The sequence below is a fragment of the Ursus arctos genome, chromosome X (assembly GCF_023065955.2).
Source record: "Ursus arctos isolate Adak ecotype North America chromosome X, UrsArc2.0, whole genome shotgun sequence".
NCBI classification, from domain to species: domain Eukaryota; kingdom Metazoa; phylum Chordata; class Mammalia; order Carnivora; family Ursidae; genus Ursus; species Ursus arctos.
Genome location: NC_079873.1, coordinates 85,935,158 through 85,960,432, shown reverse-complemented (window position 1 = coordinate 85,960,432; position 25,275 = coordinate 85,935,158). Strand labels below are relative to the sequence as shown.

At 39.2% G+C, this 25,275-nt stretch overlaps 1 protein-coding gene across 1 annotated transcript in view; it reads left to right on the top strand.

Annotated features, from left to right (window-relative positions):
• AMMECR1 (AMMECR nuclear protein 1) overlaps positions 1-25,275 on the top strand; it is a 109,570-nt gene that overhangs the window by 78,209 nt on the left and 6,086 nt on the right. The window contains exons 3-5 of the mRNA XM_026478819.4: positions 8,648-8,762; positions 22,823-22,913; positions 24,333-24,429. Of these exons, the coding sequence (XP_026334604.1) occupies positions 8,648-8,762; positions 22,823-22,913; positions 24,333-24,429 (303 nt within the window). The remainder of the gene's footprint in view (positions 1-8,647; positions 8,763-22,822; positions 22,914-24,332; positions 24,430-25,275) is intronic.

Sequence of the window (25,275 nt, the reverse complement as noted above, 5' to 3'; positions counted from 1 at the left end):
CACATTAACAGAGTGAAAGACTAAAATCATGATCATCTCAAAAGATGCAGAAAAAACATTTGACAAAGTTCAACATCCATTTATGATAAAACCTCTCAACCAAATGGGTATAGAGGAAGCATACCTTCAACATAATAAAGTCCATATATGACAAACCCTCAGCTAATCTGATTCTCAATGGTGAAAAGCTAAAAGTTTTTCTTCTAAGACCAGGAACAAGGCAAGGATGCCTACTCTACCCATTTTTATCAAAATAGTATTAGAAGTCCTAGCCACAGCAATTAGGCAAGAGAAAGAAATAAAAAGCACACAAACTGGAAAGGAGTAAGTAAAGCTGTCACTATTTGTAGATCACATGATGCTATATATAGAAAACCCAAAAGATTGCACAACAAAAACTGTTCGAACTAATAAATGAACTCAGCCAGGTGGCAGAATACAAAATTAATATACACCAATCTGTTGCATTTCTGTATACTCATAATGAACTATCAGAAAGAGAAATCAAGAAAACAATTCTATTTATGGTCATATCACAAAGAATAAAATACCTAGGAATAAATGTAACCAAGGAGGTGACAGACCTGTGCACACTGAAAACTGTAAAACGTTAATGAAATAAATTGAAAAAGACACAAAGAAGGGGAAAGACATTCCATGCTCATGGATTGGAAGATTTAATGTTGTTAAAATGCCCACACAACCCAAAGCAATCTATAGATTCAGTGCAATTCTGATCAAATTTCCAATGGCATTTCCACAGAACTAGAATAATTCTAAAGTTTATATGAAACTACAAAAAAACCCAAAACCCTGAGTAGCCAAAACAGTTCTGAGAAAGAAAAAGCCAGAGGTATCACACTCCCATATTTCAAACTGTACCACAGAGCTGTAGTAATTAAAACAGTATGGTATTGGAATAAAAAGACACATAGATCAGTGGAACAGAATAGAGAGCCCAGAAGTAAACTTGTGCATGTATGGTAAACTATGACAAAGGAGACAGAATATACAATGGGGAAAGGACAGCATCTTCAATAAATGGTGCTGGGAAAACTGGACAGCTACATGCAAAAGAATGAAGCTGGGCCAGTATCTTATACCATACACAAAAATTAACTCAAAATGGATTAAAGACATGAATATAAGACCTGAAACCATAAAACTGGTAGAAGAAAACATAGGTGGTAAGCTCCTTAACATCAGTCTTAGTGATTTTGGGGATGGGGGAATCTGTCTCCAAAGGCAAGGGAAACAAAAGCAAAAATAAACAAATGGGACTACATCAAAAGCTCCTGCACAGCAAAGGAAACCATCAACAAAACAACAGGCAACCTACTGAATGGGAAAAAAATTGCAAATCATATATCTGATAAGGGTTTAATACCCAAAATATATAAAGAACTCAGTACAACTCAATAACAGCAACAAAAGTCCTTTTAAGTAATGAGCAGAGGATATGAATAGACATTTTTCTAAAGAAGGCATACATGTGACCAGAAGACACATGAAAAGATGCTCTCCATCACTAATCATCAGGGGGATGCAAATCACAACTATAATGAGATATCACCTTACACCTATCAGAATGGCTGTTATAAAAAAAAAAAACAAATAACACGGGTTGGCGAGGATGTGGAGAAAAAGGAAGCTTCATGCACTGTTGGTGGGAATGTACATTGGTACAGCCACTGTGGAAAACAGTATGGAGGTTCCTCAAAAAATGAAAAATAGAATTACCATGTGATCCAGCAATTTTGGGTAGAAATGGAGACACTAATTCAAAAAGATATATGCAACCCTATGTTCATTGCAGCATTATTTATAATAGCCAAGATAGGGAAACAACCTAAGTATCAGCGGATGAATAAATTAAGAAGATGTGTCATACACACACATACACACACACACACAGGACTACAACTCAGCCATAAAAAAGAACAAAATCTTAAAAAGAATGAAATCTTGCCATTTGTGCAACATGAATGAACCTTAAGGGTATTATGTTATGATAGAGAAATACAAATACCATATGATTTCATTTATGTGGAATCTAAGAAACAAAATGAAAATGAACAAAACAAAACCCAGAATCATAGATACAGAGAACAGATTAGTGGTTGCCAGAGGGGATTGGGGAATTGAGCAGGGGTGAAATGGGTGAAGGGGATCAAGAAGTACAAACTTCCAGTTATAAAATGAGTCATTGGATGTAATGTACAGCATGGGGAATATAGTAAATAATATTGTAGTAACTTTGTATGGTGACAGATGGTAACTACATTGACTATGGTGATCATTTTGCAGTATATACAAATGTCAAATCACTATGTCATACACCTGAAACTAACATAATATTGTATGTCAACTGTACCTCAATTAAAAGAAAGATGAACCTGGGTCATAAAGAGAAAATTAAATTGTGTTCATTGTGCTCAATAGATTTTCATCTGAAAAATAATTAAAACAAAAACTGTTCCTAGTAGTTCATTTCTAAAAACAAGATAGAGTAAATCCAGAAACTCTGCAGACAGAGCGTAATTGTGGACATTATATGAAGGGAAATGAGGAACACCTGCCATCTACACTAAACATGTAGCCATCTGTTTCTTTATGTATCTTGTATTTTCCAGTTTTAATTGTGCTCCACTAAATGAGACCACAACCCATTCTCCCAATTTAAAGGCGAGGTGAGAACTTGGGGTGAAGACGCAGATTCTTGACAATATTGCTGCGGTCATCACAGCATGCAGCCCAGAGGGTATTTTTTCTTCCTGGTGGGCAGCTGTAGCTCTCACAGAGAGCAAAGGCTTTTAAGAATGTGAGATTAGAGCAATTCAAGAAGTTTAAGCTAATCAGAGGGCAGCAGAGGATAACACTCTAAAGCCTAAGTGAATCCTATAGGATAGGAGCCAAATAACACATCTGAAAACCTGGGGGTCCTACTACACTTTAGCTCGCCCTCCCACCTACCTTCCACCCTTCCTTGCTTTCTCTTTTTGTCCTTTTGTATGTGTGTCCGTATTCCCCCCCCTTTTTTTTTGCCTCCCACTTCCTTTTCTCATTTTTTGTTTCCTCTTCCTCCATCTTTGTATATGTGTCTTTGTATATATGCCCTTTCTCTTTTTCTGTCCCTTCTTTCTTTCCTTTTGTTCCATCCCTTAGTTCTTTCCTCCAATCCCCATCAATTACCCAGCATATTGTATTTTGAAATGTATATTAAATCAATAAGTTTTAATATTTATAGGCATCGAGCACTAAGTAGGTTGTATTCATTAGTCTAAAGGGGAAAAACATCCCCCAATTAGGGAACACTTTACCTATGGCTTACAATTGAAAATTTCCTTTTGGATCACTGCCCTTACTCACCAAAATAGGGTCCCCTTCCTCCTTCCTTAACCTAATGCAGTCGTGTCCTTTGTTGCTTTTCTCTACCATTAGGTTTGATAAATGGTCACTTTTTTTGCATTCTGTTTCCCATCCGTTATTTTTTTTCCATAATGGGAAGCTAACATTGCTACTTAATGTGAAGGAGAGGTTATGGATAATTTTTCAGAATTGGGTTTAGGATTCTAATATTCTAAGTTTCTGGAATTCAGACATGCCACGTGTGCATTCTGTTCCAGAATCTGTGATGAGGAATGGCAGAATTTCCAGATGATTGAAACCCCTCATGAAAAACACTGTTTTTATTTTTTAATTTTAGACCTACATATGCCTGATTTGCTTTTCTTCACCTATCCAAACAGGGATTTTTTAAAAAAGATTTTTATCTACTGATCGATATAGAGAGAGAGTGTGATCAGGGGGAGGGCCAGAGGGAGAGGGAGAGAGAGAATCTTAAGCAGACTCTACACTGAGCGTGGAGCCTGACACGGAGCTTGATCTCGGGTCCCTGAGATCATGACCTGAGCCAAAATCAAGAGTTGGACGCTTAACCGACTGAGCCACCAAGGTGTCCCCAAAAAGGGATTTTTAATTTTGGTCTTAATTGTTTCCTTGTCCTGAAAAATGATGGCCTGTAATATGAATCCCTTCTCGGTTTGGTAACTTTCCACTGGTTAACTGATTAAAGTCATCAAAGTTTTAGAAAGTGAAAGAATGAAGGAGTGAGTGAATAAATGGCTAGCTAGCTCAATTCACTTAAATCATTTGTGTTGCATGCTCTGTTGTTTATGATGAGCCTTGTAATAGCTAAGATTTTGTCTCTTTTTGGCTGTTTTTTTTTTTTTTACCTACCCCTCATAGTTTCCAGGCGCTGTCACAAACTTTGATTCTTTGATAGCTAAACTCTTAATTCCTTTTTTTAAATGTTCATTTTCATTAAAGTGCTATTTAACATTAGATATTAACTCTGACAGATGTTAATGCTGCTTCTCAATTAGGTAAAATATATTCTTGGTGAGGTGCCAATTTGAATTGAATATATTTGAATTTGGTATGTGAATTAGACTGTTGTTTAAACTTTACCCATCCATCACATGGGTGATGGAGCAGCTGGCTGGTTTTGTATATAAGTGGGTTTTTTCCCCTAACAATATTTACTTATTTATTTATATTATTTGGAGGGGAGGGGCAGAGGGAGAGGAAGGGAGAGAATCTCAAGCAGACTCCCCTTTGAGTGCAAAGCCCAACACAGGGTTCGAACCCACAGCCCCGAGATCATGACCTGAGCTGAAATCGAGACTTGGACACTCAAACAGTTGAGCCACCCAGGCACCCCACCCCCACTTCAGCAATATTTAAACATTAGAAAATGGCTTCCTATTGTAGTGAAGAGAACTTCATATGAATGCATTACAAGATCTCCTTGTTTGTCAGTTTCTTAGGCTGCATAGAATTTAAATTGCCAGACACTACTTTGGTATAAAATGTCTTCCATGGACAGTATTAATATTTTAAAATCCTTTTTGCTCCTGCAGATTTCCAGTAGACAGGAAGTTGAAGCTAGACTTGTTTACCCCTTGGCTACTAATGAATGCTATTAAATTATTATTTATCTTCTTTAGGCAGAGGCACTACAGGAATGAGATCAGAATTGCCAAGTGTGGCAAGCATTTAATTTTAAAATTAAAAAACATAATACAAATCCATTCAAAAGTGGCAACTAAAGTGTGGATCCTAGAAAGTATTTTGGACTTGAGTCAGAGAATTGGGGTTGTGTCCCCACTTGTGTCACTAACTTTCTGGGTCATCTCAAGCAAGTCACTGCCCAGCTCTGGATGGCATAGCCCCTCTAAAGTTTCAGCTTCCACACTGCATAGTCTATATGCTAAAGAGAGCAGAGCTGAGGGAGGCTGCATCCTCTTATTTATCAGCTATCCACACCAGCCTAGCAGCTCTGAGGTCGTCTCCAGCTGCAATTTTTTGTCTTTTTTATAATCTCTTAAATCTGTGCTAGGCTTTCATTGCTAGTTCTTTTCCCTAGGAATTTGCATTCAGAAATACTGAGGGCTTCCTACCTTTTGGAATTTTTCTATGCTCATGAATTTAATGAAAAAGTTACTTAGAGTTACCAAAAGAAAAAAATGCCAGAATTAAATGTCTTGTTTGAATGACTGTTTCTGTAAAATCAGACTGTTTCCATCATGACTAATGTACCTTCACTATTTCAGTTTTGAACTTAATACATTTGGGTCCTGGTACGGTGAGGCATGATTGTCAGTTTCTCTTATTAGCCATGCTAGTATTCTCCCACTTACTCATTGTTCTAACTTTTTTTTTTTTTAAACCCAGAATGATTGAGCAACAAGGCTCCATATCATGGGAGTTATATTTTAGGTACTTGAGAATCTCATTGATTTGAAATAGTTTGAATTGCACTAATCTAAAACTTACCTTTCGTTGGTTTGCTAGGAAAAAAAGTAAACAAAATAACTTGCCTTAGAGTGTTGAGAAATTAACCGTATGGCAACTTCAGGATGTGTACTGTTTGTAAAAGCTAGAGAGAGATTTTTACAGATCTCTTCATTAAAAGAGGTCTAGCACTACATAAAAAGGCAGACAATAACAAGGGTTGGTAAGGATATGGGGAAATTGGAACCCTCACACATTGCTGGTGGCAATGAAAGGTACAGCCACTGTGGGAAACAGCTTTTCAGTTCCTGAAACAGGTAAACACAGAATTACCATATGACCCAGCAATTCCACTTACGTATCTATACCCAAAAGAAACGAAAACCTAGCTCCACCCAAAAACTCATACATGCATGTTTATAGCAGCATTATTTATAGTAGCCCCAAAGTGGAAACAACCCGAATGTTTCTCAACAGATCAAGAGATCACAAAATGTGATAAAGCCACACAATTGAAATATGATTAGGCAGTTTAAAAATGAGGTATTGATACATGCTACAGCACGGATGAGACCTCCAAAACATTATGGTAAAAAGCCAGACACAGAAGGCCCCATATTGTAGGCCTCCACTTGTATGAAATATCCAGAATAGGCAAGTCCATAGACAGAAAGTGGATTAACGCTTGCCAAGAGCTGGGGGGAAGGAAGAATGGAGACCTGCTGCTAATGGGTATGGGGCTTCTTTTTGGTGTGACAAAATGTTTTCAAATTGGATAGTGGCGATGGTTTTATAATGTGAATATACTAAAAACTGTTCAATTGGATATATTAGTGGGTGAATTTTATTGGTTTGTGAATTCTATCTCCATAAGCTGTTATGTAGCAAAAACGTTAGCAACTATATTATTCTAATTACTTGAAATTGGAAAAGTGTATGTAAGTTATATTTTTTGCCAGGGGCTGGAAGGAGGGAAGAGTGGGGAGTTAATATTGAATGGATGCTGTGTTTCAGTTGGGCAAGATGGTAAAAGTTCTGGAGATGGATGCTGGTGATGGTTGTGTAACGTGAACATACTTAATCACATAGAACTGTACACTTAAATATAGTTAAAACAGTAAATTTTATGTTACATATATTTTACCATAATGAAAAAACTACAATCCTAAGAAAATCACATTTTACATTATTTCAATATCTAAGGCTTCCCCCCCTCCCTTTTTTCTTTTTAGCAAGAAGATGGAAAGTGTGATCGGCCTTTTGGTTTTTATGCATGAGATTCTTCTATGTTTTAGAACTTCTGTTCAGTATATGTGTTTGTTAGAGAGAGGGTGTTGGTTATACACACACATATATGTTTTTATCTTGGCTTTGAAGGAGAACTTGAAAATGCTTTTTGAAACTTGACTTGCCAATAGGAAAATAAAAGAGGCCAAACTTTAGGAAAAATTATGTTGTTAAATTATAAAGTAGTGTAATGCTGTTCTCAAAGTATAAATTATCACAGATGTCCTGATTTTCTTGGTTAATCTTGGCTCCTTAAATGGGAAAAAAAATTTGTACTTTGTATAGAACATATCTTTCTGTAAGCATTTTCCTTTGTGTAGTAGGGTAGAACGAGCACCCAAATGCATTGAAAACACTCACAAACATAGGGGTTATGTTTGTCCAATACAATAAGTGAGTTTCAGAATGCAAAGGAAGAGATGGAAAAATGAAAAAAAAGAAAAGAAAAGAAACTCCAGCCATGAGGAAGTCACTGAAAAAGGAATTAAATGATTTCTAAAGGCCATGAAACTTTGTTATAACCCAGGCAGTTTGTAGGCTCTAAGTTTGTAACTTCTAAGGATTAATCTATGAAAACATTTTCTAAGCCTGGCTGCTGTATAGGACATTTGAATTTGAAGATCGATGGCACAAATGCCAGCAATGCCATTAGTATAAAGTGTAATGAGAGGTATGTTTGTTTTTCTTGACCAGGAAGTGGTTTCTTTGAAAAGTACAAGAAGCAGTGCCTCTGTGTGTGCGTGTGTGTGTGTCTGCGTGTTTTCTGTCTGTTCTTCTATTGCAGGAAGAATTATGGTCTTCCACCATCTTTGTCCTTTATAGTAAGGGTTTTTCTAGAATTTGGCACTGTAGTATATTACCCTTGATTACAGGATCCAATCAGAGTTGATGTACTCAGAAATCCATTGATGTGATTAATGGTCTCCTAATCATACTTTTATTTCCTAGATTAGCCCAATTTCCTGTACTTTCACAATTTTTGAGTCATATCTTGAATTATCCTTTATAGGGGGCCTAAAATCCTTGTATTTTTAGTCTGTAATTTGCATGATTATTTTAATTTTCTTTGATTTCCTTTGCTTGAAGAAAATGAAATTTTGATCTTTTTTGAACTCTGAGTGCTGTTCTGTGGTAAATGGCCAACCTAATATGAACTTTTTTTTTAACTATATACATTTTTTTCTCATTAGCCCTAGATCTAGAAGTCTTCCCACAAACTTCCAGTAGTCTGGCTTTTATTCTTCTCAAAAGTAAAGTAAAAAATATTCTCAGATTCTCTAAGTAACAGGGAAGAGGACCAGGAAATGACTGTACAGGAAATGTAATTGATCATTTACTCTTTACAGTTGGTCACAGGACTGGCTAATAAACAGTCCATTGAATGAAAAAAAATGACTTTGAAAATCTTTGGGGCCTTTGAATACATTTGAAGATTATTGGCACCTTTGGCACCTTACTGATTTTTTTTTTAATCTCTTACTTTTTTCAAATGACTTGTCTGCATTTGAAATTAGGACTTTTTCATATCTAGTGGTTGCTTTAATATTTGCTTTGTTTTCAACAGTGCCCTTAAAGATAGCCGTTTTCCCCCAATGACAAGGGACGAGTTGCCACGGCTGTTCTGCTCAGTGTCTCTGCTCACTAACTTTGAAGATGTCTGTGATTATTTGGACTGGGAGGTAAGACTATAGAAATTTTTGAAAGAAAAATGAAGGTAACTCCTGAGTAAATGTTAAAAAGTAGGCCCATTCTCTATTGTAGTGGAGGTGGAGAGTAAGGTGGATAAATAAATCAATGAGATATCAATGAAGGAGTTGTTTTTTTTTTTTTTTAAGGCAAAGCGCCATGTGTCGTTTTAATCCCCAAACTGAATTTGCTGTTTATTTTTGTCCGATTACTTTACCACAGCACCTCATAAAAGCTGTTAATAAGTAGCAAGAAGGGCTGATTGGAATTTATTTTTCCTCTAATTTCCATTCTGATGTACTTTGGTGTAACCGCCACCTAGCAGTTAGGTGGTCAGAGGAAACTTCTCAGAAGCAAGGAGCCAAAGAGTGAGGATAATACACCAGTTGGGGAAATCAGCATGTGGAAACAGAACAGGGTGCCAGTTAACCACAGTTAAATCATGTTAATTCATTCTTGGCTACCTTACTTTATGCACTCAAACACGCTAACAAATAATATTAAGGTTATATCTCGGTGATCTCTGAGCATTGCCATGATTGAAGTAGCCTAGATTGATCATTTTTTATTCTTTAGTGTGTGGGGTTGGGTTTTTAAGGAAAGTCAGAGGTTCTCCCCATGATTTGTTTTGCTCGTTGCGAGGAGATGGTTGAATGGATGTCTATGAAATTTCACACACAATCATGCACACATTATTGAATACCTCCTGTATTCAAGGCACTGTGCTCCATGTACAATAGTCCTAAGATTTGGTCCCCACCATAAAGCATCTTTCAGTCTAATGGCAGAGAAAAGAAGTATACACCAAGCATAAAGAAATAAGTACTACAAGAATGAAACAATGGGAATCCAGCGATGCACTTAGCATTCTCTCACATAAACACTCATAAATGACACGACTAGATCTTTATGGTATAGCATGTTTTAATTCTACTGACTTTTTAGAATGACCGCCTCTCATAGTAACTGAGATATTTTGCCTTGTGGACAGATAGATCAGTGTCTTGATAATTAACTGGACTTGAATTGTAGTTTGGGATTTGCTCTGATTCCTTGTGAGACTTTGGACAACTTATTCCACTGCCATTCAGTTTTCCACATACAGAATAAGACATTTCTAAATTTCTTAACCTTCATTGGAAGAAGTCCCTATGATGTAAATTATTGTTGTTAGGCCAGAGGTTTAAAAAAAAAAAAAACCATTCTGCAGAGAGTACGATAAAAGAGTTCCTTCTGAGTTTTGTAGTACATCAGGTTTTTTGGAGTATTATCAGAATATGAAAGCATTCGGGGATGTTTTGTAATGGGAAAGATAAAATTAATCGATAGCATTGAACCTATGAAAGTTGGATTGTCTACAACCTTTCACAGAATAAAAATTTCCTGATTGTTTTCTATAAGTTCATTGTTCCTATTTGAATTTTTCTTTTTTTTAATGTTTTTTTTATTATATTATGTTAGTCACCATACAGTACATCCCTGGTTTCTGATGTAAAGTTCGATGATTTTTCTTAAAGAGAAGTCTACCCATAGCATAGAAACATTCCTCAGTACTTTATTTTTAAATGATCCCAAATTATATCCCTTACTTATTAACAAATAACAAAATTTGGGTGGTTTTTTAATGTTTTAAGGCTACTGCTTCCTTTTCTGTATCTAGAATTTTATTTCTGCTTTCTGAATTGCAGAGTGCCCTGCGTGTGTGTGGTGGGGGAGCGATAACAGGGGTAGTGCCTGAAATCTAGGGATGAACGAGCTACAAAAACACGCCTACTCTTGCCTGCCACCACTGAGTTGGAAGTACAGTTGTGGCGGGGGTGGGTTTCCACATGTGCAGGTGTGAGCATGTGTGGCATGTACATGAATGTATATTTCATAAATATGCATGCATGTATTTGGAAGGAAGGAAAAACGGGAGGATCCAATAGTAGCTCAATGAATATGGGCAAGCACAGAGTACACCACCATCATCTTCTTTAGCCCACTTCAAGCACTGTCTACAGCTAAAATGAACCCTCATGCCTTATATATTGGATATTTAATACATTCCTCGAGGCTTAGATATTGGTATCTATTTAGTGATGCTTTCTGGTTAAAGTAACAACAACAAAAATAAACATGTTTTTGTGCTTTTAACATACAAATATTTGAAAGTGAATTTTAGGTCCTGCTAGAATGGCTATGCTAAGAGGGAAAGACTGTCCTTTTCAGTTAGTTCGTCATAGTTGGAAGTATTTAGCATAAGAGAAATTTGTTCTGAAAGAGTAAGAGTGAAAATCGCATTTTTTTAAGTACAAGAATGTGATTTGGGCTTAAAAAAAATATATCATAGGGGCGCCTGGGTAGCGCAGTCGTTAAAGCGTCTGCCTTCGGCTCAGGGCGTGATCCTGGCGTTCCGGAATCGAGCCCCACATCAGGCTCCTCCACTGGGAGCCTGCTTCTTCCTCTCCCACTCCCCGTGCTTGTGTTCCCTCTCTCGCTGGCTGTCTCTCTGTCACATAAATAAATAAAATCTTTAAAAAAATATATCATAGTCAGTGATTACAAACAGAATGGTATTATCGTGGGGATGATGTCATAAGGGTCATCCTTAAATAATTCTGAAAAAGCACTGGGTACTTGAAACACAGAATGCCAAAGTAGAATTAAAAACATTTTTTTAAAGTATATGTCAAGGCCTTTCCACTCACAGGGATATACCCCAAAGAAATGAAAACAGATGTTGAAACAAAAACCTGTACGCTAATGTTTATAGCAGCACTATTCATAATAGCCCAAAGGTAGAAACAACCCAATACCCATTAACAGATAAATGGATAAACCGAATTTGGAATATCCGTACAATGGAATACTAATCAGCCCTAGAAAGAAATGAAGTAGTGACATGGATGAACCTTGAAAACATTATGCTAAGTGAAAGAAGCCAAGCACAAAAGGCCACACACTGTATGATTCTGTTTATACGAAACATGCAGAATGAGTGCATCCACAGAGATAGTGTGTAGTGGTGGCTGGGGGTTGGGGGAGGGGCTGACTGAGAAGTGACGGCTTTTAATGGGTCCAGGGTTTCCATTCGGGGTGATGAAACAATTATGGAACTGGATGTTTTATGACACTGTGAATGTACTTGATGCCACTGAATTGTACACTTTCAAAGGGTTAAAATGGTAAATTTTACATGATGTGTATTTTACCAAATAAAAAGGCGTCTATGCATCTGCATATATATTGAAACCTACTGTCCATAATAGTATAGTAATTCTCATTTATTGAAGAAGAAAACTTTGAAAGTTCAAAAAAATATAAAGAAAGGCAAGCCATTTGTAATTACACCATTCTGAGATAATTGCTGTTAACATTTTGGAATATTCCTTTAAATTATTTTTCTGTCTTTGTATCAATAAATATACCTATTTGTTCATGTAACGGAGATCATATTGAATATGCAGTCATTATTAAAAAGGATTGTGGGAAAGTCTTTGTTTATGGTTTATTTTAATATTATAAGTTAATGTTTCAAATTGCAAATATCCTTTACGAGGGGGTCCAGTCTATCTTATGAAAGGATACAATTCACTTTGAGAAATTTCAGACTGTCAAATAGGTACAACTTTTCTTCCAAGAAGGAAATATCCTATTTACCATAAGTATCTAAATTTAACCTGAAATGCATAGCGCTGTATATGTTGATGCCACAGGGGGAAACAGGAGATGATGACAGAATTTTAATAGAGAATTTTTAAGGTAGAGATCAGTAACGAGTATGTTTGATATAAACAGAAGCCTCTCACCTAGGGCTTTTCTGGTAGTAGTACAGTTTGAGAGTTGACCCCCACTGGTGAAGCATGTTACTGCAATAGAATTCCTAATTAAAGGGATGAAAATGCCCAGATCAAAGCAGAAGAGGGCAAAGTCTAGAGGTCCCAAAGCATAGAGGTGAGTCACTTTGGTAACAAGAGAGACATCCCTGTGGTCATGAAGATGAGGGACGTGACCAGTGGTCACAGCCACCTAATTTTCAAATGATCAGGAAACAAGTGAACCGCCCCAGGGCTGGCTACTGTCTTTCTCTTTTCCCCAAGGTTTCTAACTGAGCCTGTCTGGAACTTCTCTTTTGGTAACATGTCTCTATTTGTATAGTGGAAGTTAATAGGAAGGTAAGATTTACAGCAATCAGACTTTGTTTTAGAGGCTAGACTGCTTCCCTTTGATAACGCGAGGAATGTCTGATAAATGGTTTCACAAGTGGATATAATTGGTTTCAATTCAAGGTTGAATTGACAGAATGATCAGTATTGCCTCCATGTTATATTTCCACAACTTAAGAATCATAACATGTAAGATGAGTGTCTATGGGTAGCCTGTCAAGGAGTCTGGGTAGTGATTAAAAACAGCAAAACCATCCACAAAGACCATGCAGACAAATTGGAACACCACCTCCACCCTTCTAAGAATTGCTCCTTGTTGCCCCCATCATGATCTACTTCTTGCCCTGGTAGGTATGAGAAAGATGAAGAGTTGAATGATTTGGGGGAGAAAAAATTCGTTGACTGATAAATTGAGATATCTACCTGCAAGGCTAAAATGGCTGTTAAATGAGGAAAATTGCTCCCCTGGAGTGACATCTGAAGTGATCTGCCTTGTGTTTGAACACAAAAACTTATGACTGTGGTTGTGTGTTCTTCAATTGACAGCATTCTCTTAATTCCATATGACAGGATGATGGACAGACATGGTGCTTCAGAAAGAAAGAACAGTTCATGCAGTCTGGTGGAGTCCTCTAAAATATCTATAGGCTAGAACTAGTGTAGTCACACGATTTGGGAGCCATGTTTGTTTTTCAAGATCTGAAAGGATATAAAACCAAAGACATTGCAACAGCCAGAGTTTGACTGGAGGGGTGACTCCACGTGTGTTACCTCACAGCTGCTCATTTGCAAGATGATATAAATGAGTAAGCTTTTTGCTTGTCCAAGAACTTGTATATAGCCAGTATACAACCAGTGACCTTACATGGGGATGCTTATGGGGCAGTTTGCTGACGGGAAGACAAAGTCTTTTCTAAACTGTCGTCGGGCATGAGGAAGAGATATTTTCTGTATTCTAAAGTAGACCATTAGATCATGTTTCAGTAGATCAGTAACATTTTCACAAACCATAAGGCACTTTTAGTTCTATCTAGCTCCCTGGATCACTGCTATCTCAACTGCGTATACAGCTGTCACTTGGGGAACGCATCATGGCCCTAAGACGGACTGTTCCTTTTTAGCACCCAACACTTACATGAAATCAACCCATGCTGGATGGGGCTGGCCAGCATGGTTTTTGTATGATGTCAAAAACCTGTCCCTGGACTATAGAGCTAGATCCCAAGGCCCTAGTCTCACTCTGTCCCTGAAGAACCCAAGTGTCTGTCATTGTCTGTGAGCGTGTTAGACTCCCAGGACTCGGGGTGCTGCACTTCACTTTAAAAAGCACACACCTCTTGAGTGAGCATGGCTCCATTTCTGACGTGTTCGGTTGCAGTTAATAATAGTGTGCTTTTGTAACAACCTTCACGAGTGTAAACAGATGAGATGAGTAAATTGGCTACCGTCATTATCTCTCATGTATTTTAGAAGGTCATGATCTCCTTCTCGCCCCTTCAAGGTTTACATTTTTCTAGCTCCTCTCAATGTACCACTGAAAACAGAGTTACCATTCAGACACATATGTTTAACATGACTCACCCAGTGAAATGACTTCTCATCCTATATGTTCTGCCCACCCCCCCTTCATGATTTTTCCCTATGATATACACCATGGTTTGCTTCTCTTCTAACTTAAGATTCCCACCTTTGGGGTGCCTGGGTGGCTTTGTGGCTTAAGCGGCTGTTTTTGGCTCAGGTCATGATCCCAGGGTCCTGGGATCGAGCCCTGCATCAGGCTCCCCTGGGAGTCTGCTTCTCCCTCTCCCTCTCCCACTCCCCACCGCTCATGCTCTCTCGTGCTCTCTTTTGCTTTCACTCTCTCTCTCCAGTAAATAAAATCTTAAAAAAAGGATTCCGACCTTTGAAAAAATACATATACAGGGTGGGGGAGGCTTTGTTTATCTAGGAAAATGCTTTTCACAGTATTTTCTCAAGGACCTTGAGATTTTTGTCTAAGATGTCACTATCGTTAGAATAATTTAGTCTTTGTCCTGATGCTTTACTTAGAAACATTTTTTCAAGTGCTGTGGAACATTGGGGAAAGGAGTACTTCAAGCTTCCTGACCATCTAGTAAGAATTTGCTGTGAATCACCACTTCAGTGTATTAGAAGCCTAGTGAGAAAGCAAGCCGAACAAAGCAAAGTAACTTCTAGAAGGTGATTTAATGGATGGATATTTCCATTAGCCATTGGTACCGTTGGTGAAATGGGCTTGCACAGTCCGTCCTCTGGCCTCCTCCAATTAATTCCTGCTTTTCTCCTAGCGTGTTGTTTGATGGGGGGGGGGGCATTTCCCTGCTTCTTCCCCCAAATCCACAGACCCTTCCAGCCCTTTCCCTAGTAGTCGTATTATAGTCTGCTCTTTCCTGAATCCCTTTTCCTCCCCAGGATGCTGGAGAAGTTGGACTAAATAATACCCGTGGTCTCTCTGGAGGCTGACACAGTGTGATGCTGTGACTGCCCCTTTTTAAAATGGCTTCTGTTTCATTTTACTTCCAGAGAACGAATCACCACTAGCCACTGAGAAGTCATAAGAGGTCCCTAACTTTTAAAATGGCAAGGTGGCAACTAAGGTGAAAGAGAGTCCAGTTTTTGAAATTGGACATCCCAGATTCCCTTTCCACCAAAGAATTCTCTTCAGCAGGACAAAATATCCTAAACAGCAAATGCCTTGTTTTATTACTGCATCATCCCCTGGTTTAAGTCAGCGTTACATGTGTAAATCTAAATTAAGCAATTAGGGAGTGACTGTTCACTTGACAAAGATAGTTTGCTTTGCAGAAGGACTCACTCTAGGGTTTCTTTACCGCCTTCCCGGTGACTTCGAAATTAATCCATTTACATAAAAGCAACACATATGTAATCTTTTAGGAACAAATCTTTTGTAGGTGGAGTAAAACTACATTGAGCTAGATACTCCATGTACAGTTTAACCTGTATAAGATTCTTCTGTTTCTTATCAGACAAACAACATTATTTCACCTTGAATACATTGGCCAAGAGGTGTTTCTCTCCCCCCAGCCTTTGAAAAGCAAACTGATTCCCGTGTCTAGGTTTTAAGAGTATCTCCTAACTTGAGTTTCTTTGTGTGTAAATTCACTCCCTTCCTCATCCCCTTAAAAAATGGTAGGAATGCGTTTTTCAAACTTTTGATGCAGAGCAGGCTTTTCATTTAAAGGTCACCTGTGTTGCCTGAACTTTTCCTTGGAAAGCTTCAGGATGTTCAGTTTTTAAGGAATGCTCATTATAATTAATCATTACAGAGAATTAAGTTTTTCTTTTCCTTAATTGCACACTGAGCTGTCACTTGTTCTCTGCAAAACCTCAGCTGAGAACAGTCTCTTTCCTTGCACATGATACACAAACATGTTTGGCTTCAGAGCTTCTCAAAGTGCCTTGTCAATAGCCACGCTTTATTTAAAATCTTAACTCATTCTTTAAAAGTTCGCGGGGGTGATTATTAGCTAGTTCAGGTATTGCAGAGCTGTGTGTCTGCTATTAATTAAAGTAAATGTTATCAGATTGTTGTCTGGGGCCTTTGTGAAATAAATTGGCAAGCTTGCGTTCCTGATAGACAAGATGTCTGAGTCTCCTACATGAATCAAAATTGGCACTAATTGGCCCTTTGGTAGGCTCTGCAAACGCCAAGAATTGGCCCGTGAAGATTGAAATAATTTCTAAAGCTAAAGGTGACTCATTTGCAGGAATTTGAGAGAAGAGCAGTATATATGCATTTTGGTCAAGGAGGCCCTTTGCAGTCATTTTCACAAAATAACAATAGAAAAAATAACTTCTGCTGATGTAGACGACGGAGCAGAGGTTTTAGAGTAGACTATATTAAAAGGTGATTTTTGCCCAAGTGGTGGCTTTGCACTCAGTTACCCTTTTTGAGTTATTTTTCTAGTAGTCCTTCCGTTTCTGGAAGCATCTCACTCAAAGGAGATTTGAAAGCAAGGACATGGGCGCCTGGGTGGCACAGCGGTTAAGCGTCTGCCTTCGGCTCAAGGCGTGATCTCGGCGTTATGGGATCGAGCCCCACGTCAGGCTCCTTCGCTAGGAGCCTGCTTCTTCCTCTCCCGCTCCCCCTGCTTGTGTTCCCTCTCTCGCTGGCTGTCTCTATCTCTGTCAAATAAATAAATAAAATCTTTAAAAAAAAAAAAAGAAAGCAAGGACAGCTGTAGTCACTGGTCAAATAATGGATTAAAAACAACCCAACAGCATAGTCCTTCATGTTGTCCTAGTTGGCTCACATTATTTTTTAAGGCAGTAAGGCACGATTTGTTTCTAGGAGGTCCTAGGGTGGCAGGCCATCTTTATTTTCCCCTTTATACTTTTCTAAAGAGAATTTTTTTACAGTAATATGCATGTATTATTTTTATAAACAGGAAAAAATTATGCGTGTTTGTGGTTGGTGAGGTTGACAGAAGTAAATTATTGAGCCCAAAAAGTGATTTGCAACAATGCTGTTTTTTAAATGTATTATTTGGCAAGATTCTGAAGTGTTAAGTGCTAACAATTGTTAAGTGTTCATAGTTAATCAGATGGACACCTTCCAAACTTCAGACTTCTGAAATTGGTGGGTGGGTTGAGGTGATGTAAATTCACAACTCTGAGGATTTGATGGGCAGATCTGGACAATATGTAGTCTACTTTTTTATTTTTGGTAGAATTGTGATTGGGGGGAAGTGATTCATTAGGATGTGTACAAATTGTCATCAGCCTTTATGATTAAAATCTTAATTTTTCTTGCCCCAGTGAGAATTATTCAAGAGGATAAACTTGGAGTAGGCCCAAGTTTGGAATATTTTCCTCTTGTATGGTTAATTTGTTTTCACTGGGAGAAGGAAGAGTCAGCATCTTCAGAAGGCTGAGTTGGGGGTGGGCAGAAGGTTCTGTGGGGCTTTAAGGGAAAGAGTGGAATGTGTTGCATTGTGGCTTTGGAGCTTTCAGGAGAAATACCACATATGGCTCTTTCCTCCCAAGAATATAAGAAACTCCAGACTCTGGGTCAGACCCATGGGCTGTGCAATGCAGTGTTTGTTTCTGTCCGTGGTACCAGGGGCTGTTTTGTGAAAGAGCATGTGTGTCTTCTATGATGCCAGCCTCTAAAGGTTAGAGGGTGTGCCAAATATCCTGAGCTCCTCTCATTAGGAACAGAGTCCTTTTATTCAGTTCAATGGAACTGGCATATTGAGCCTGGCAGGTCAGTCTTATGTGAATGACCAGTGACTGGCTGCTTTGTTAATTGCAAAGCATATTTTGCCAAATGATATCAACAAAGACATGTCAAACCAATTTCGATTCCTTGACTTCCTGATATACATAAATACACACATGTATATAATTCAAGGTGAACCCACTGAAAATCAGTGGAGTGAGCTAGGGCCATACTGTTTACAAAGGAAACCCAACATTTGGTTAATGGGGAAGACTGGGGCTAACTGTGGCATTTGCTAAGACACAATGAACCTGAGGAGGTAATTGGTTTTATTGGCCAGGATGTGATCAGGGGAAGATTTAGTGTTAAGGGTCAGGGCTGTGGAGGTAATTGTGGATCCAAATGGCCCAAGGCTCGCGTGGAGCCCACTTGACTTAGCCAGCGCATGTTTTATGCTCGTTGATGCTTTTAGCCAGATGAGTCCTTTTCATGTTTGAGCATATCCAAGGTTGTTGGCTTGTTGATCAGGCTTGCAAGTAACAGTGAGGCCCTTTTGTAGTGCTGCTGGTGGCTTATAGGACGAACACTTGCCTTATGGACAGACTAGGGGATATCAAATTTTGTGCAGTTATGAGGAGCAGAATATAGATATGTGTTATAATGGGGTGGGAGAGGGCACTTCTTTAATGCTCCTGTGTTGAGAGTCACTGCATTAGAGGATAATAGTTGTGAATGAAGCCACATTTCTAACAAGGGACCAGATAACGAGGATAAATGAAATCTGCAGACAGTCTGAAAGCTTCATTTTAGCCATTATTTATAATCTCTTCTCCTACCAAACCTTTTACTATGTAGCAAAATTGATTAATTTGCGTGTATCTCTCTGTGTGTACCCCCACATGCTCTCTGATGGAGGAGTGAGCAAACAGAGAAACGGACAGAGGAAAGAGGATGGGGCCAGGTGGGGCTGGGGATGCAGAATCCCCAAACTGAATAATCAAGTCTGGACTAATCAAGATCTATTTTAGGGTCCTAACATTAATCTTGATATTTAATCATTCTGGGTGATGTTAAAAACAAAAGATTGTATAATAGCATTAATAAAAATCACTCGCTATGTAATGGTTCAGAATAAATATGGCCTTCTTTTTAGCACGAAATAGGAATCTGTTGAACGGGTCTTACTGTTCTCCCAGCACACACAGATACAGCTCTCTTTAATTCCATACCCTCTTATCTATAAGTCCTACATTTAATTTACTACCATTCGAGTTGATTTATAGCTTTGCTTAGCAAAAGTACAGTCTTGATTAAAAGGATATTATCACAGCCGATGGGCCTTGAAAGCATTTTTTTTTTCTCAGACCTTCTAAAAATTTTGACAGTGGCCTGCAGACTCCCATAAGGTTAGGTCTGCAAGTCTCCCATTTTTGCCTACCTGGCCATACTCTGGGCAGTGATGGTTAGGGGTCTGTGAGAGGTGGTAGGGTCGCATAGCCTTCCCATATGCTACCTCCTTATCCATCCCTAGAAATGGAAAGTGACTACGACACCGTGGTAGAGTTTTAGCAGAAGTTGGCTTCAGGGAGTCCCACTTCCCTGGTTAGCTGATCTCTTAGCTAGCGGATAATTGCAGCTGGAGCCTTTGTCTCTTGGGATGCCGCTTGGCGGAAGGATTCTCCACTCTGTCTCAGAAAGGATTCGATTATTATACATGAGGGTTACATTTTGGAGTTGAAGCTGTGGCCATTTGCCCCCTCAAACAATACGGAATTCGTCTTGGGGCTCCTGTCCCAGTGGGGACGACTTCATTTGCAAAGCCAGTGATTTCCACAGGTTGGCCAGATTCGGTCATTCTCCACAGCAGGCCATTTTCCACTCTCCTGTTTTGATTGCGCAGCATGACTCCTTGGTGGCGTCTGTGGTTCTGGGAGTAAGGAAAATGCTGTTGCTCAACAGGTGACAAAAAGCTATTATGCTTTGATTCTGGTCAGAACATGATTGCCATTCTCCCGATTCCGCGGGTTGAAGAAATGCGTCACTCTGGTTTTGGCTTTCTATCACTGTGGAGTATATTTTTTAATCTATGAAAGAAGTTATTTTTCCCAAAGGGCTCACTTTAAAACCACCCTATTTACATTTCCATTTACAGGTACTTTCAATTGTTCAGAATCATAGGAACACAGAAAAGAACAAAAAATTGTGAATGTGGTACTAATTCTAAGTGGGAGAATTTTGATAACTTTTTTGTCGTTATTAAATTTGATGGAGGGGCCTCCTGAAAATACAAAAGTCAATCAGTTTTATTCGTGAGTAATTTTTATTTTGGTCAGCATGTCCTTCCAGTTTGGTCTTAACCTCCTTCTTTATATTTACATATATATATACAAGCTTTGCTGAGGTATTATTCACATACCATACAGCTGGTCATAACCACTTTTAATTGCTAAATTACTAGGCTTTAAAATCTCTGATATTTTTGTTAAAGAACACAATGCACTCCTATGAAGAAAGGATTAATGTGTCTAAATTACCTCCAATTTGCCTAAATCACTTTTTTTTTTCAATACACAGCTACAGTTTGTCAGAGCTAGACCAATTATTAGAGGTTTTCTAGTTAACCTAGAATAAAAATCACCTGGGGAGTTGTTCTTTTTCTAAACCATACTCGCTGAAGCATGAAACCTCCTGAAATTCTGATAAATTTCACAGCCCCCACGCCCCCCCCATACCAGTTAAACACCCCTGATTTTGTCTAACACTCTCATCTCACAAATAGGGAAACATTCTTCATCTCAACAATTTTGATTAGATGCCTTCATAAACACCAAAATTCTTTCCAATTTGAACATGACAGATTTTTGATAAATTGAGTAGAAGATGCAAAATTCACTTCAGTGAATGATGGGAGCACAGATTATTTATGCTGTGTATTTTTTAAAAACAAATTATGAAGGAGATGCTATGGTTGAAGGGAGAAAAAAAAAAAACCTTCAAAGTCACAGATCAGAAAGTCGGTATACAGAAGCTCTTGCAAATTTGTCATTGTCTCCGTACCGTGTCAGGCACTGGGGAGATTAGTAGATGTCCTTTATCCTGGAAAGGCCTGATAGCTAAGCACTCATATTTCTTCTCAGCTGTCCACAGTCATTTCCCACAGGGTCTGGGAGGCCTTACTGTGTTAGTTTTTAAACAGCTGCCCTGATTGCATCTTCAGCAGAAGGAGATTCATAAGAATACTGATACCATGTAGAAGAAGTGTCCACAGAGATAGGCTTTCAGCAAAAAGCAAGCTTCTCAGAAGATCTGACAGGCTCTAATGGATGGATGTGTGAAGAAGACCTGGGAAAAGGACAAGACGGATTCTCCGGAGGACTTTTTCTTCCCTGAAAAAGTGGAAGATTTCAGGCTGAGGGCAGAAGCAGCAAAAGAAGTTTGCGTGGGCCCCTGTTCCTCTTCTAGACCTCTGCATGCCTACAGATGAAAAGAGGCAAGGCCTGTGACTTCACTCGCCTGCTCTGAAAGGAAGCCTCTTTCCTGGATGAAAGTGCTTCCCTGGTCTCACGTCCTCCCTCCAGGTCCCTTGGGCCACCTTACTAAACTCCACTTGGGGACCTTGACCTAAAATGACTCTAGATTTAGGAGAACAGAATGGAGTTGTTGTGCTTTTCAAATTTCATTTTTCTTATCAGTGTTTACAAAGAAGAACGTTCTGTGATCCCCAGTTCTAGATATGATTCTATGTGAGATACGAGGGGGAAAAAAGACAGATGCCTTCTGACTAGATGCTAATCAGTGAAACAGTATGTTACTTTCTTAAAACATTAGCAAGAAATTGCCCACATTTACTTAGAGAACTCCCTTTCTTAGGGCATCACGAGAAGTTTGTGTGCTTCCCATAAAGTTATAGTGATCTCTGTGTTCATGTATAAGAAACTGTGCAAAAATACCCTCCCCCAAAGGGATTTGACATCTTTATCACATGTACATCTAGCAGTAGTGCGTGAGGGCAGGGATGTAGACGGACAGTGAGGGTTTGCCACAGACCCACCGTTAAGCCATAACATATATTTTAGAAATACCATGTGGAATGGGTGATGATGTGGGATCTCGTTGTTGGCTTTTTTCCAGCCTTATCTGGGTCTGCTCGTCTACATAGAATTCAAGGTTTTAAAGAGACAAGACAGCTTGGGAAGGGAGTTGGCAGCCCTGGAAGTTTCAGAACTTAATCTGAAGTGGCGCTTGTACCTGAAAACCAGGACATACGTTTGCTGTCTCTTTGAAGTCAGCTCCCTCGCTCTAGTTCCTTATTGTCATGAGCCACAGTTTGGGGTGGGGGCAGGATTCTTGTCCTCGACGGTCTTATTCTACACACAGCAGAATGCTTGGTCTGTAGCCTAATACACATTGGGGACACATCAAGCGATGTTTTCAGTCTCCACAGCCGTCATAATGGCCCTCAAACCCAAAGTCAGTGCTTTGGGAAAAGCAAAATAATACATATATAGATATATATCTATATCTCTCTCTATATATAATGCCATAGATAGATAGATAGATAGATAGATAGATAGATAGATACCTATATGCCCTTCCAAAAACAAGGGGAAAGGAAGAGGTGCACTCTCTTGAAAGTCAAATTATAACTTTTTCTTTCTGTTTCTATGAAGAAGACTGTACTAATAAAACTGCCAATTTCTTTCAGGTGGGTGTACATGGCATTAGAATAGAATTCATCAATGAAAAAGGATCAAAACGCACCGCCACCTACCTACCGGAGGTTGCAAAGGAGCAAGGTCATTGTACTTTATTTCATATGATCTGGTGAAGAAGTTGAACAGATACACACATTGAAATGCGCTTATCTGACCTTGCAGTTCTCAAACGAGAAGAAACGATTCTTCCAACACTGCCACTGCAATGTCTGTATGAGATCGGTGAATTACTCACACAGAAGTTGACTCTCGGCACTAAAGTTTGAGAGCAAAAACACGCAAAATTATATAACTTTCCCCAGAGCAAAGACTTGTGGAAGTGGGGTTTTCTTTTTAGGCGACGGTTTGCTATGAGTTCGAAATGCCCTTTGCCCATCTCTCACTGTGCCGTAGCCTTTTGGCATAAACAAGCCTTCTGTCTAACAGTCAGCCACACGGTACATTGTCAATATCAAATGCTTCCTCGTCAGGTGGTTGCCGGGTACTCATTCGGCTACTGTGAGGATCGTACATTTCCCATTAAGATCCGGAGCACCGAGACTACACGAAGTCCTCGTGTTTGATCGGCTTGGCCTGCACTTCCTAATCAAACACGTTTCTGTGTTGGCAGATAAAGTACAAACGTTTGCGAACCACCACTGTAACACAAAAGAACTCTTCACTCTGTAGCACCTTGTCCTTTCTAGCTACTACGAAATTCTAGTTTTACACATCAGTTGAAATGAATATTTCCTCTTTATCTTATAGAGTTTTTTTTTTCCTCATCAGAAAGCATCTGTAATTGGGTTTCTCTCAGGTTTGGTTCATATAAATGTGAGCTATATAATTGTACAATTTTGTATTAGACACCCCCCACCCCTACAAGAGAGTTAGTCTTTAAGACAGCTCTTGGAAGATTTATTGGGGTTGCTTTCAAAAATGTCTCAATCCTGTAGTTCCCGTTGGCTTCGTAAAGTATACACGAGCGAGAGGGGACCTCGGGTATTAAGTACACCATCCCATGTCAGAACCAATAAAAATGCCTTCGCATAGCTCACACAGATACACTTGACTGACTCCAGAAGATACCATCAGGGACGGTAATTACCGTGAGTTAGTGTGGGAGTCCTAACTACTACTGAGTTGGCACAGTGACATTTAGGCTTCTCCCTCCCTTAAAGATGTCATGTTAGAGGAGAGAGCAGTGCTCGTGGTTTAATACTGAGGCCTGCCTGAGCCGTCACTGCCAGCCCCTTGGCTTCTTGTCTTCGACCGCGGTTGAGATAAAAAAGCCAGTGTTGTCAGCCATCACAGGTAGCTAGCACTTAAGGTATGCGGGGGGCAGGTCTGCTTCTGTACAGGAGGAAGTCTTAGCTCTTCTTTGTGACTGTTTTTAGGACCAAAGGAGTGGATGGTATCTGGCGTCAGTAATAGCTGACCTCTACAAAGTCATGTTGTATTTGCCCAAAAGTGCTTGTGACATGTGCTTGACTGGTATTTTATCTGGTCTACTCTCCACAGGATGGGACCATATTCAGACCATAGACTCATTACTGAGGAAAGGAGGATATAAAGCTCCGATTACTAATGAATTCAGGAAAACCATAAAACTGACCAGGTACAGAAGGCATTTTCTAGCGCAAGGCTAACCAGTACCTTTTGATGTGTGTGTCTATAACCCTCTGATTTCTTTGGTCTGTCTTACTTGCTTCTGTCTTCTGAAACCGAATGGAAATGAATGGCAGGGCCATCCTGGGGGTGGATACCCTGGAACTTGGCTCGGCAGTAAAGCTTGTGTGATGTTCGAGCCCATTCTTCCCATCTTTAGTTCTGTGTGATTCCTCTGGCTTTACATGAGCAAGTCCTCTGAGCCTGTAGACTACGTTATTGAAGAAAGTTACCAGAATTAGCCACTGGCTAGCTTTGGATGTTGCTTAGCAGAACCCCCCGGATTCTGATAAGCACTCTTCAAATTTGAATTTAACCTTAGGATGTTGGCAGCAACAGAAGTCTACCATGGAAACTTACTGAAAATCACAACTGAGCTAGACTCACAAATGTCAAATACGTTTCTCTGTGGGATAATGGGGGTCCTTATTTTTTTTAAATATCCAACACTTCAGGAAAATGGATTGCTGTTTCCGTTTGTTTCAATTCCATAAAACCACAGTGAATGCCTATAGTCTAAAAATGGATTTTTCCGAGCCCTGAGGAGTTACATATTTGAAAATGCCTCCCTCTCTGCTTTCCCCAGGTTCAGCCTAGGAGACTGGAAGGGCATGTATGAAAATGATGAATATAAGGCAGAATGTGATGGATGTTGTGAGGTCATAACGTAGGGAAAGAGGACTTCAAGAGGGGTGGGTTTAGATAATATAACATTTCAGAGACGAAGTAGGCTTGAGACTGGGCTGGAGGAATGGGTAGAATATGTGAGGGGGGGGGAAGGGATTGATTTAGTGAG